General features: G+C 38.5%; 2 protein-coding genes across 2 annotated transcripts; one reads left to right on the top strand and one right to left on the bottom strand.

Annotated features, from left to right (window-relative positions):
• Positions 1-548: 548 nt before the first annotated feature.
• On the top strand, positions 549-4,975 carry LOC137742441 (methylsterol monooxygenase 2-2). Its single transcript, XM_068482305.2, has 7 exons — positions 549-786; positions 2,161-2,298; positions 3,235-3,380; positions 3,551-3,670; positions 3,747-3,959; positions 4,068-4,148; positions 4,659-4,975. The coding sequence occupies exons 1-7, from the start codon at positions 757-759 to the stop codon at positions 4,738-4,740; spliced, it is 810 nt and encodes a 269-aa protein (XP_068338406.1). The 5' UTR covers positions 549-756; the 3' UTR covers positions 4,741-4,975.
• Positions 4,976-11,736: 6,761 nt separating this feature from the next.
• On the bottom strand, positions 11,737-13,834 carry LOC137743378 (putative protein phosphatase 2C 24). Its single transcript, XM_068483261.2, has 4 exons — positions 13,166-13,834; positions 12,761-13,072; positions 12,531-12,636; positions 11,737-12,447 (listed from the first exon to the last, which is right to left on the bottom strand). The coding sequence occupies exons 1-4, from the start codon at positions 13,643-13,645 to the stop codon at positions 12,122-12,124; spliced, it is 1,224 nt and encodes a 407-aa protein (XP_068339362.2). The 5' UTR covers positions 13,646-13,834; the 3' UTR covers positions 11,737-12,121.
• Positions 13,835-14,628: the final 794 nt, after the last annotated feature.

The raw sequence follows: 14,628 nt of genomic DNA on the forward strand, positions 1-14,628 counted from the left end.
AAAAATACCACTAAATCAAAAGCAAGTTAATTTAAGTTGATTGACTAAGAGATAAGTGGCAGAATTATATGAAATTTGGAGAAGCTGCCTTACCCCCACTAATTACTGCAAGCCAAGTGATTCTTCCCCAATTAAAAATCAACTCCTCAATGGGTAATATATATATATATATATATATATATATATATATATATATATATCTACACTAAGATGAAGTGGTGTGTTTAACTTCACAATAAACTAGCAATAATATAGTTCAAATTTTTCTTTAATAAAAATCGAACCTAAGATCTCTCATTTACAATTTAAAAGAAATACTACTAGATCGTAGTACTAAGTTGTCTTAATGGGTAAATATTAAAAATTCAAAATTTTCATATGCAAAGGGATGCAAAGAGGGTAAATTGGGTAAACCACAGAAAGAATCAGAGGAGGAGCAAAACTCCAAAGTGGCAGATAGACGTTGTTTTCAAAAAAATAAATTTATAAAAAAAATAAAAAAATAAAAAATAAAATAAGTGGCAGATTAGACGTGCGCACTCTGAACTCCGCTCGTCAGCTCAGCTAAGGTTATCGTATATAAATCCAACAGGGCCCAAATATACAAAGAGCTCTCCAGATTCCTATTTGCGAGAGACAGTCTGTCTCATCTCGCCTGTGGGCTGCTTCTTGTAACTCTCCTTCTTCTTCTTCCTCTGCATTTTCTTGGGTTCTCAGATATCTGCTTCTTCTGCCCCCCCCAGAAGCTGCTTTTCCATGGCTTCCATTGTTGAATCTGGCTGGAGGGTACTTTTTCTAACAACCCTTTTGGTTTTATAGCTCAAAGATTTCACTTGGGGTTTATTTATTTATTTGTTTTTTGGACCAAGATTTGATCTTTTTGTTGGGCATTGGTTGCTTTTGAATTGGAATTGCTGTGTTTGTTTTTACCCGTGTGTGTGAATTTGGTGATAATGCTGGCATGTGGATTATGATTGGTGTGATAGGTTTTTTTTTTTTTTTTTTAGGTGGGATTGGTGTAATGATTTGATCTGTATGGTGCATTTGAGTATTGTGGTTATTGAATTTAGTAATGAGATCGCTGGGTTGTTCTTTTTTGGATTTCTTTTGAGGAATATAGATTAGGGATAGTGGGGCAGCATTAGGTGTTGAAAGTTGATTTTTGGTGAGGATTTTGGAGATATTTTATTAAGATTATGTTTCTTCGCAAAGAAGCGGGTTGGTGTAATTTGTGGTCAAACATTGTGATCATATATTCGAAGCAATGTAATTAGATTCAAGTGTTATTATTTGTTTGTGCGATAACGCAATGATTTGATGTGCCTAGTGCATTTGATTGTCGTTACTGTTTTCATGGTGGCGGGGTTATTTGGTTTTTGGTTCTCTTTCAGTTGTCAATTTCTGTCCTTTTTCCGTTATAGTGACATTAGGGAAGCATTAGATGTTCAAGATTAATGCTGCGGTCGATTTGGAGGCGCTTTGTTAAATTGTTAGGATTATGTTCCTTCAAACATAAGTGAGTTTCACGTAGTTTGTGGTCAAACAGTGTTAGCCCATGATGCTTGGATGTGAAGTAATACAGATTGAAGCGGACAGAGAACTTACTGTACCTGGAGGTATGTGGACAGAGAACTGATACATGGGCAGAGAATTCAAAAGGAGACTCTGTTTCTGTATCTGATTGATCTTGTAATTAGCTGCTATTGAGATCTGACTCAGAAAGTTCTGTTAATCTTTTTTTTTTTTTTTTTTTTTTTTTTCCTTTCCTGTGGTTGGTGGTGGTTTTGTTTTGTTTTTTGTTTTTTTTTTGTGTGTGTGTGGGGGGGGGGATTGAGAAATAAACTTTTTTTTTTCATAGGCGCTGATACATTTTAGGTAGACGGTCCTAAAAATCGTCCAACCTGTATGTCATGCAAGTTCAAACTTCATTAGTTTTTGTGGTATATATTGGGCTACCGAACACATGGATTGGGAACTGAGTCTAGGTTGTGCACATGAAAACTATAAGCGTTCACAAATGAAAGGAAAATGTAACTGATTTCTCTTGAGCAGCTCCTGTGGTATGCGATGATGAATTTTCCTACTTCATGCACCTAATGGTCTCTACTGGTATCTGATATTTTCTTACTTTTTTGAGATTCTTCTATTTTGACTGTGCAGTATCTGATCACAAATTTCAACGACTTTCAACTGGCATGTCTAGGAAGTTTCTTTCTCCATGAAAGTGTTTTCTTCTTTTCTGGACTCCCTTTTATATATCTTGAGAGGGCAGGATGGCTGAGCAAGTACAAGATTCAGGTTCATCTCTCTTCACTGAGCTCTTAGATATGATTCTTTAGAAGATGAAATTTCTTTCCTTTTCTCTAAGATTCATCTGGCTAGTGGCATTTGTAGGACATGTTTTTCCAGCTCTGTGTAATATAGCTTCCTTAAGGAAGTATTTAGTTTGCAATTATTTGGAGATTGTAGGGGCAAATGTGGTCTGGACTGTAATTTTAGCTGAAGTCTAAATGATTGGGGATGGTTGGGGTTGCGTGAGGTTAGAATTGAAGGTGATGGAACAGCGTAGTTGGGTGGAGTTTATGTTGTTGGAAGAAGTATGAGACCAAAGCTTCTTACTGGGCCTTATTGCGGTAGTCTCAGCTTTTGTCTCTTTGGGGAAGGGCTTAGGGGGCAAGTGATGCTCTAAAGGTAGCCCTTTATACAAAGGGTGCAGGTCTTAAGAAAATATTGACATTTTATATATGTGAATCTGTGATTAAGAGAAAGGATTATGGTTAACAGGTGTAATTTTTAGAAGGTGGAAGGGGAGGCATTGTATATATTTTGTTTTAGGCATTTAGCTTACAGTGGTCTATGGGTGGGGTGTAATGGGCTATCTCTTTCTTTGATTGGGGTGACTCAGTTTATAGCTAGTTTGGTGAGTGAGCTATTGGGTTCAAATAGTTGAATTGCCACGAAGAAAAATAAAAGTTATGTGTGTTTTGTCTTTGTGGTGGAGTGGAGGAGCTGATGTTCTCTAGTGGAGGTAATGGCACATATGTTGAGAAAGATGTTTGAATGAACTAGATAGGCTATTGCTACTAATTTTGCAGATTCATAATAGTTTTCCTTCTCTTTAATGATTCTTTGTTATCTTCCATTCATACAGCTCGTGTATGAAGGTTCTGTCCCCATGGCGTTTCAATAAAATCTTATCAAATAGTGCCATGACTTTATTCTAGTTTTGTGCAGACAAAAAATAACAGCCCTGCAGCCCAGGAGAAATGTATTACTCGCCTAGTCCTGTATCATCTTTGTGTCAATCTGCCAGTTATGATTGCTTCATATCCTGTCTTCAAATTCATGGGCATGCGGAGTAGTCTTCCATTGCCGTCCTGGTATTTTCAGGTTCTTTATATGCTAGAGCATATTCTCTCAGACATCGTGGAGTTTGATGCCATTATCATATGACCCATTTAGAATTAACAAGGACCCTAAACTTTTCCGTTTCTGAACAATTTAGACTTTTAAAATGCTTAGTTCCGTAATTCTGCATTTGGTTTGGCAGGAAAGTTGTTTCCACTCAGATCATTTTCTACTTCATCCTCGAGGATTTTGTATTCTATTGGGGACATAGGGTTCTGCATACAAAGTGGCTGTACAAGCATGTGCACAGTATCCATCATGAGTAAGTGAGAGTTATAAGTAACTTACTCAGTGCTAAGAGTTTTGAATGGTGTAATTTATGAGTTGAATCTTTGCAGGTATGCTACACCATTTGGACTGACTTCTGAATATGCTCACCCGGCCGAGATATTATTCCTTGGCTTTGCCACCATTATTGGTCCTGCCATTACTGGGCCCCACCTAATTACTCTGTGGTTATGGATGGTACTTAGAGTGCTGGAGACTGTCGAGGCACATTGTGGTTACCATTTCCCATGGAGCCTCTCAAACTTTTTACCTTTGTATGGAGGGTGAGCGTGCATTTTTCACCACTTGGTCATTTTTAGCAATGTGTATACAATGTATTTTTCTCTGTTTGGTCATTTGTAGCTGAAAATGTTTCTGCTTTCATCGTACAGTGCTGATTTTCACGACTACCATCACCGTTTGCTTTACACCAAGTCTGGCAATTATTCATCAACTTTTGTTTACATGGACAGGTAAAGTTTTACCATGTGCTGCTTAAGTGTCTCTGAACTAATTAGTGAAAAGGAGATGGATCAGTTACGAAGGAATTTCTTTATCTTTTCTTTTACATCTGATTGTTCAATAGTTTAAATAAGTATTTTAACAAGTGTTACTAATCTAACAAGAAACCAAATTTTGTTCATTTTAAGAATGTTATTGTTATGACTGACGAGCTCTGTTGCATACCTGTATTTTGCACTTTCCTAATATACCGTCAGTGGTTTGCTTTAAAAATGTTTTATATTACAAGATGAACTGGCTCTCGATTTCTTTTTCATTGTTCATATTTGTGTGGATGGATCTTGTTGGCCCAAAGTCTTACCTAACGTTTAAACATTGAGACCAGTGATGCTTCCAGACTCTGGAACTATGACTGGTTTTAACCCAAATGATCAGTCATGTTTCATATCACAAATTAAACCAACAGATGCCACAATGCAGCTGAAGGTACGCTAACCATCCCTTTCTACTATACTTTTCAGGTTATTTGGAACTGATACAGGTTACAGAAAGCTGAAAGTGCTGAAGAAAGCCGGAGTAGAAGATGACGGCAAGGAAATGTGATGTGGGAGCCAGAATTTTTAAGAACCAACTGGACATGAGTAAATCTGTTCTTTGATTTATCGGCAGTACTGAAGATGTTTGTGTCTGCCCCCGCCTCATCGTGTATTCAACCGCATTTTTGTGTTTGATTTCTTTCTGATTTAGAGCTTATGTTAGTGTGGAATCAGTGGAAATGCTTGATGGACATTTGTGCGCTCCTATTTCTTACATGAATGAAGAAGTTGCCCTTTTATTCTTTCCTCTTCTTTCGGTTCCATTAGGAGCCTCCAAGAAATATGATTATTGAATCCTTCAATGATACTATTGAGAATTTTTTTTGGCAACAGACGCAAATTTTGATGAATAGATTTCCAATTTTGCGTGTTTAAGAGAACGAGCTATTGTTTCGCCTAGAAATTCTACTGTAATATAAATACGTAATAGATTTATTATCATACAAATAATGCACCTATTTCAGTTTGGATTCTATGTGCTCATCATCTGGTAATTTGGAAAACTTTTGTGTATTATATATCCTACAGAGTTCCTTAATACACTTGAACTCAATGATTTGCATGTACGAAGCTTCACTTGAAAAATAGGAATGCCTATTTATGTTACTAAGAAATTTAAATCAGTCTTCATGTTTATATAATGGAACTAGAATGGTTAACCCAAATGACTAATAAAGTTATTGAAGCTAAAATACTTTACAGGTAACAACATTAGTTATAAAGTATTTATCCCTAGAATCGTTCTTTCAACGACATAACACAAATGACTTTTTATTTTTAAAAGACGTCAATTTTCAATTAGGCCATGTTATATCATGCCAATAAATAAAATTCACAGACAATATTTGAAACAAGTTGGATTATATCTTTCCTAACATGTATTCACTCTACATTATCATGAGTTACAGATAAGGTCACAAAATCTTAATAGACAATAATAAAGAAATACTAAATAAATATAAGCATAATGTATAAAGATATTCTTCAAAATTTTATGGCAGGTTGAACTTTATACATGCATTGTTAAATTTTTTTGTATATTTGACAACGATTTACATAATGTTACACATTTGTTTACTAACAATACCATTTTACTTTCAGATTTTTAGCACAATGAACATAGTTCCAATCTGCAATTTGGATGTCTTTCAATCTGCCAAAAATAAAATAAAAATTAGAGTTCACGTGTGCAGAATTTGGAGATTCAAACATTTGAACTCGACAACCAGTCCTCCAACTTGCACATCATAATTAGTTGATGCAATCGTAACCAAATCATTCTCTCATACTATTTTTATCTATTAACTTAATACCTTTCTTCCTGAGCCATGCTTTAAAACCCTCACAATCCATCCTCAAGTGCTCAGAATAATTGCAATGAAAACATCTTTTAAAGTGAGGCTTGTTAGGTTTAAGGTCAGAACTAGTGGTGGCAACGTTACCCTTATTAGGTTTGGCAGAACTGTATGCATTCTTCTTGGTTCCAGAAGTTCAACCGGACTTGAAATTCTTTGTTTTGGCTTCCACTTTTCTGTGTTTTGAATATCAGCAACCTTTTTCTGAGTTTTGAATATCTGAACGAGATTCACTCTCACTTTTTTTACTTCTTCATCACCTCCTCCTCTTGGCAACAAATGGAAATGAGTTCATTAACACTCCAAGTCTCATTTTGAGTGTTTTAGTTCACTTGTAATTACTCATAGCATTGAGGTTGTTGGCAAGGTTAACCAACTTGAGGAAATGCAATCTAACACTCTTAAATTTTAGGTAGATGAGCCATGGGCCCACTCCAACAACACCGATACTGTCTCCACTTGGCCACCTGCTCAATCCGTCAGGTGTGAGGTTTTAATACAAAAGGCTTCGGTGTTAGTTAGAGTGGAGTAATTATATTTAAAGGGCTTATTCTCAAGCTCTGTGGCCGATGTGGGACAGAAGAATTCTAACAAACACTTCCAATGTCATCATGCTTGGCATGGATGAGTTCTGATAGGCAGACACCAGTCTCGACGTTATTTGACCTCTTGCACTTTTCTTCAATTTTCACCATAAACTCATTTGCCAAACCGCAGCTTGGAATGCCAACTCTTATGTGATCCTCCATAGCATTTTGCATGATCAAAAGCGACGTTTGATTTGCTCTATGCCGTTTGACAAATTCCTTTCGCTGTTGACTATTGCTATCAGTATTCAGAGCTGAAGGTTGTGGCTGTTTGAAGGTAATATGAAACTCCAACATGCCCAAATGCATCTCGATTTGCCGCTTCCAAGTTTTGAAATTGTCCTCATCCAACTTTTCAATATTAATGAGATTGAGTAGATGTACAACATGATTTGCAAATCCACAAGTTTGTGAAAATTAAGAGAATAATAGCTACATTGTCACACTATAGTTATATAACCCGTCACATCTTTGAGCAACTATATATATATATATATATATATGAATAAATTACAAGTCTTTGCATAGCCAAGTGTACAACGCAAGAATAAGCAAAAAAGGACATCTTTAGGCAATAACTTTTTACAGAATTTCATCTCAATCATGTCAGTATACATTAGTTTATAATGAACCCAATAGACAAATTTTTTTTTGGAAATAAATATACCTATTTATGTATATAAACTACAAACGGATTTCATGAGAGACTGTTGGAGGAAAAGAATAAATAAACTACTTTGATAATTCATTTAAACAATCCAGAGAGGAATAAAAAAATTCAGTCATTTAAGTTATAGGTAAATAACTCATTCATTAGTCGATTTAGACAAAACAAAATTAGGTTTCCATTTTTATTCATTTCAACAAACAACCAATTCATTATCTTGATGACTAGCCAGAACTCATTGTCCAGTTATCAAGATAATTTTGACCAGACGAAAAGAACTGAGAGTTAATATGAATCTAGATTTGTATAGAATAATCACCGAATAAATGTAAAAAAACAAAACGAACAAAATTATCGAAAATAAATGCAGCAACATTTAAACAATATGATTCTGATCTTTAAACGAGTTTAAAGTTTTGATTGACTGACTCTGACACCACATAAAGCATTGCGTAGACACCCTAAGCACTATCGAAATTAGTAAAGCCATTAACCACGCTCTATGAATTAGAACGTCTATCAGAAGTTAACCCTAATCAATATTAGTTCGTACCTGCAGAAGACTCAACAAGAATGAGTTCAAACTTTGTGTTGGAAAAAAGCTTTTTAACCAAAATGATCCCAGAGATTTGCATAACACATCACTTTGGTCTCTAAGATTGAAAATCAATAGAAATGGTTCCTAAGATTGTCCACCATCTATTATTTTGGTCATTCAGTTAAAAACTCCGTTAAGTGTCCCGAAGCTCTTGGCCGGAAGTTTGGGTAACTTTCAAAGCTTTGTAACTCAATCGTTTCTTAACCAAATTTGACCCATAATATATCAAAATGAAGATAGAAAAGTGTAGAACAAGATTTACCTATTTGGAAGCCCAATGATTGCCGGAGTTGGTTAGAAAATAGTCTGAAAGGTGACTGGTCTACGGAAAAACTAGAAAACTCCCCGGAAACTGGGTAAATTTTAAACGTTCGTAACTTCTTTAATACTCAACGAAATTGAGTGATTCAAAAAGTAAAATCATAATTTTCAACAAGAAAAAGAGAATGGTATGTTTCTTGATTGTTAATTCTCCGTGGTTTGGCTGGAAAACGGCTCAAAAGTGGCTAACTCGAGACCAAGACAGCCACTTTCGAGCTGTTTTTCGGCCAAAACAAGGCAATTTAGCCATCGAAAAAGGTACCATTCTCTTCATCTCGTCGAGAAGTATGATTTTTATTTTTAAATCACTCGATTTCGTTGAGATTGAAGTAGTTATGAACGTTTCAAGTTTACCCAGTTTCCGGCGAGTTTTTCAAGTTTTCCTACGGACCAGTCACATTTTAGGCTATTTTACGGTGATCTCCGGCAACCTTTAGGCTTCTAAATAGGTATAATCTTGTTCTACACTTTCCTATCTTCATTTTGATATATTATGGATCGAATTTGGTAAAGAAACGATCGAGCTACGAGGTTTTGAAAATTGCCCAAACTTTCGGCCAAGAGCTCTGGGACACTTAATGGAGTTTTTAACTTAAGGACCAAAATAATTAACGGTGGACAATCTCAGTGACCATTTCTATTGATTTTCAATCTCAAGGACTAATGACACACCCTGACTGAAATCAGGGCATGCTGGTCGTCACGTGAGGGTGACGTAACCATGTGCACAGTGCGGAAGCTAAGAATAATAATAAAAGTACGAATAAATCAAAATCAAACTACACACAGAGTAGCTAACAAACATGTGCAAGCGTAAGCGTGAAAAACAATACTCAGTGCACAGAAAACCTAATGCAGTCCAGAGGAACAAACACTAGCTAAACACACTCAGAAGTGGTCCTACACTGGTGATAATCTATCAGATATGTCGTGGATTCCTCGTAAGCCACCAAAAGAGCAACCCAAACTAGAACCTGGAGGGGCACAAAACAGAAAGTGTGAGTGGGCAAAAACAAAGCTTTTCAAAATCATTTCATTAACAAAAGTTCTAACCCCTCGCCGTAAAACCTGTATTGTTTCCCAGAAAATAGAATATACACATATATCAAAAACATGCTCAGAAAATGCCATGTTGAATGCCTCTACATAAACAGTAAGTAACCCAGGTAATGTCAATCAATGCAATGTAATGTGTCAGTCGGAGTCACCTAACGTGACCTATACGGCTGAATCTAGAGCTCAAATCCCCAACTCACTAACGATACCTGCACACGAGTCGAAACCACCTAAAGTGGTCTGTACGACAGGATTGGGTGTAAATAAATACACTCAAGTACTACGATCACGTGAAGACTGTGCGAATAATCGCGGGTCACTTACGAGTCGGAACCAGCTATAGTGGTCTGTACGACAAGACTGTGCACCTAACTTGGATCCAAGATGAGCGTGTGGTGCGGGAGGTGAACATCATGTGAAGGACTGTGCCTTACTCTGGGCGGGAGCACTAACACTGGGGGTGCAAGTTATGAGCTCTCAATGCATCTCACATAACCACTAATTCACAATCATAAACCATAAACTTACCTGGCACTTACCTGTGCGTCTGCAGCACCAATGTACATATATGCAACTACTAATGCATAAATAAATAGGCAACGTAATGCATGACATTTAAAACATATAAACATTCCATATCATTTTCTGGGAAAAACCACGAGTATATAGGTATATATGGAAAACCAAAAGCCCACTCATTGGTATGTGGAAGGGTTGTAACCCCCTTGCCTCGAGTGACTACGCTCGTCCTCGGGATAGGTCTCACCTATATGCGAAACAACTATAAAAACGTTAATTTAAAGCACATAACCAAAATTAGGTAATAACTTCTTATACAATGCTCAAATGGGGTGTGTGAATACACCAACGTGATTTACTCAATCTCATGAACATCCCCATATTTTAAAAAAAAATTTCTGACGTCACACGCGCCCCCACGCTCCGGCCACGCGTGGGCACGTGCCTGGCGCACGTGTGGCAACCCTAACGGCGTTAAGGAATATTCCGTTAAAACTAATAGATTCCGTTAAAGTTAACCTAATGCCATTAAGAATATTCTGTCCAAACTGAAGGACTATTCCATCTTCTTCTCCATCACACCTCCGGTGCCGTCGCTGTAGCCGGAAAACGGGAAAATTTTCAAACCTTCGTTTCTCACTTGTTTTTCAACCAAATTTCATGAAATTGGTACCAAAATGAAGCTTACAATAAGTAGAACAAAACCTTACCACTTTCAAGCCTTGAAATTCACGGAATCTCGTCGTAGAAACTTCGCAAAATTCGGCCAAACTTGCAACTCACGATCCCGACGTCCAAATCCTTCCAATGAACCACCCCAAACTTCCTAAGGACCTCACTAAGCTTCCTACAAGCTTCAAATTCCCTGAAACACAACATTTCATGTGTGCATGAACAGTGACCAAAATCGGGGTTCTCTGGTTCAATGTGAAATCGAAGGATTTCCTACCTGAAATTGGTATGGTTCAACTTGTATGGTCCTCACGAACACAAAGGTATAGTTTTTCACCTCGATCTGCAACGTTTTCGAAGGTTTTGGGTCTTGTCCGTACAAAGAAGAAGAAGAAGAAGAAAGAGAGAGAGAGTGTTCGTAACAGAGAGGGATACGGGAAGGAGATGAGGATGAGAGTGTGTGTGTGTGGTCCAGATGCAGCCAACAAGCCCACAAAACAATCACCCCAAAATGAAACATAACCACTAGGGGCAAAATCGTCATTTCACACCTACGGCACAAATAATTCGGGACGGGCTGTCACAACTAAAGTGATGTGCTATGCAAATCTCAGAGACAATTTTGGCTAAAAAGCCGTTGGAAAAATATAAAAGAAAGTATTTTAGAGATTTGATTTGATTTGATCTACTTTTCCTTGTCTTGTGTACAAAAATTTAATTTACTTAGTTATTTTGTTTTATTATGTGAGTAATGCTACGTAGACTAAACTAAATGATGTGTCACCAATAACAACGTTAATAACACTTAAGTAAGAATCCAATCATTTACTTTCATATCATTTAGTTTACATAATTTAGTCTACACGTTTAATCTCCCTAACATTGCCCTTTATTATGTAGGTTTCATTATTCTCAAGGAGTTAGGTTTACTTTTTAATTTGGCTTACTTAATCAATTTGGTTTGTGTTTTGTACTCTTATACCTCCTTATGAAGAAGAATAAAATTAAAATTGTATTTGAAAATTATGACAATGTAAAAGAATACTAAATTTATTCCTCAACCGTTTAATTTTCTCTCTTGAATCTTCTTTTTTCTGAGTTCCTTACGACTCTTGCTAAAAAAGAAAGTGCGCATTTGAACAACGTTAACTGCGAAGAACTATCAAAGACACTGCACATATTGACTATAACCACTCAACAGTTATACCTAATAGGTTATAACCATCTATTAACATAAAATAAGCTCGATTTATTTGTCTTTCATAAATTCAAAACTATTATCTGTTGAATTATTTACACGTCAAAACACATATACATCAACCATAATTTGGTCTCACGCATTAAGAGTAAAACGCTGAACGTAACTTCTAGCTTCCGTCGGTTATAGGAAAACAGACTCCATTAAAACCGACTACAAACACCAGGCAAAGAAACTTTCGATTCAGTCGGCTTATTTTCCTTAATTTGCCGAACAAACCTCTTTCTTCCCCTTTTTTTTTCTTAAAAATGTTCCAAAAAAAAAAAAAAAAAGCTAGACTTTAAACTTTCGACTCCAAAATAATTAAATAAAAAAATAAAATAAAAAGCTCCAGGCAACAAGTAGCGCAGACTGTCTACGTGTTGAGTCTCAGGTTCACCACGACGACGCTCACGTTGTCAGTGCTCTGCCTGGCCAATGCCAACTTCGTCAGCAGCATCGACGCATCGGAACACGCCTTGTCCAACGCTGCCGCCGCCGCCGCCTCCGGCCCTGCGCGCTCGGCGGCAGCAGCGGCCCTTTCTCTTCTCAGGCACATTCTCGCCACCCCGCACGCCGTGTCGTTCGACACCACATCCCAGAGCCCGTCGCTTGCCAGGATCAGACACTCGTCCTCCACAGCTCGATCCGTGATCGTCACCTCTGGATCGCAGCTCACGTACGGCTTCAAGTAGTTGTCGCCTGCAAAAGAAACGACAATTAATATACTGTCGTAAGAAGGCCGTCCCACCAAGGTTTTTGCTTTTTTTACAGTTTTCACGTACCTAGGGCTCTTGACATTGCCAAAACTCCGAGAACCCGGGGGCCATCCCAGTATATGACCCGCCCACCCGCCTCCTGGATCCGACTCAACTCATCGGGGCGATCCGGCTGTTACAGTAACAAGAATAAAAAATAATTGACGCAGGTCCATCGAAATAAAGTGGACTCGCATAAATTCCACAGCTACCGTACAGAACATAAACAATGCGATGAAGCCAATTGACCAATTGACCTTGTGATCAACAGAGAGGGGAAAGGCCTTGCCGTCGCGGCAGAGCACAGCTCTCGAGTCGCCGCAATTGGCCACGACGATCTTATCCGGAGAGACGATTGCTACGACGGCCGTGGATCCGACAGCCTCGGACTCCGGAGTTTGAAGCTCGCAACGGCAATTGCTCACTCCGACGCCGCCTTCGCGGCTCCACGCCACCACCTCCTTGTCCATCCGCACGAAGCTCCGCTCCATCGCCGTCTTCCACTCCTCCATGTTCTCCACTTCCTCCTTCACCAGCTCATGCATCCGCTCTCTGCATTTCGTCGCCACCTGTAAAAAATACATAACGACGAAATTAATTTCGAACTACAATTAATTCAAAAGTCGTTTCAGCGAAAGAGACTCTGGAGTCGTTTTAAGTACGTGAGAGCAACCGTGGCCGTCGTAGACACCGAAATAATGCAATTGAGCGGTGGCGTCTCGGATGCGCCGGCAAAACAAGGGGTGTACAGACACAGCGTCCTCCATATCTCGACGGCGGCCGCAGACGGAGGCCAGTCCGTACTTCGGGAGCTCTCTCAAACCTTCAGGGATGTTCGATGACGAGGACGCTCGGAACTTCGTTGACTTCTTTTGACTCGGGGGGAATTTCTCTTCGTCGGAAGAACCGGAGCACTGCAGGGCGTTTTCCAACTCGTGAGAAGCCGACGACGTCGTACGTGAAGCGGCTTTCTTCCGCTTCTCGGAATTTTCCGGTGACTCCGGCGCCGGTGGGGCCACTCCGGAGACGAATTTGCAACGTCGGATATCCATCCTCCTCCGCCTCGCAGCTCGTGAACTCGCCTCGCAGGGATTTGAAGACGCGTCGCTTTCACTCACTACTCCGTAGCAGATCTCCGCCATTTCAAAGTTGCCAATTCATGAATGCTGGAAAGTCGGAAAAAATTTTATTTTATTTTTTAAAAAATATATCGAGAAAATGTTGCAAGAGTAGGCTCACGCGCTCATGAGTGAAGCTTATAAAGACAGAGGTTCGGTGGGTTCCCGGGCCCAACCCCAGCTTTTTATGGTTGATAAATTTTTTATTGTGTCGGAAACACTACTTGATATAATAAATTATCAAGTCGGCTCATTCATCTATATATTGATTGTTATAGGCCTCTTAAATATTCTATTTACCTATTTTCTTTGGTGTTATTTATGTGCAATGCATTTTTACTGCTGTTTTCTTTATTATTAATAGGAATTCTCTTGTTAAGACCTTATGAATTGATTAAAACCTCATATTCATATTAAAACCACGATGATTCAATAAAACCCTTTCAGACTAAGTCTAAGTCCCAAAACTCCCTAAGTAAGAACCAATGAATTATTTATATTATGACACTTGTTATATACTAAATCGTGTTTCTGACCTCTTGAAAAAATGACACTTGTTATATACTAAATCGTGTTTCTGACCTCTTAAAAAAATCTCCCTTTACGTAGGGAGACATGCAACTCCGGCTTCTCTCTTGCCCGAAGTCGTCTGGGGTAGGCCGGGCTGGGAAAAATGGTGCGTGACGTAGTGCTCTTCTGTCTAAATAGATTCGTAAATTCTTGACCGTCGATCTTGTTATATAGGTTTTATCTCGTCCTTCAAGACCAAACACGTGTACCTAACTTTGCGGGAGGGCTGAGATACGTGGGCGAATCAAAATCCGACAGTCAAGAAGGGAAGTGAGCTTGACACGCATGTGGTCCACTGCGCGGTCCCCCTGGAGCTTTCAAACCTTTTTCTGTTCGACATTTCAGTACGTGTAGCCATGTGTCCTCTTCCATCACGAAATAGGGTTTTGTTTGATTAAAGTTAGTGATGACGCATTTTTTATCCCAAATAGTGGTTC

Source organism: Pyrus communis, chromosome 11, assembly GCF_041283825.1.
Source record: "Pyrus communis isolate YQ-2024b chromosome 11, ASM4128382v1, whole genome shotgun sequence".
Taxonomy (NCBI): domain Eukaryota; kingdom Viridiplantae; phylum Streptophyta; class Magnoliopsida; order Rosales; family Rosaceae; genus Pyrus; species Pyrus communis.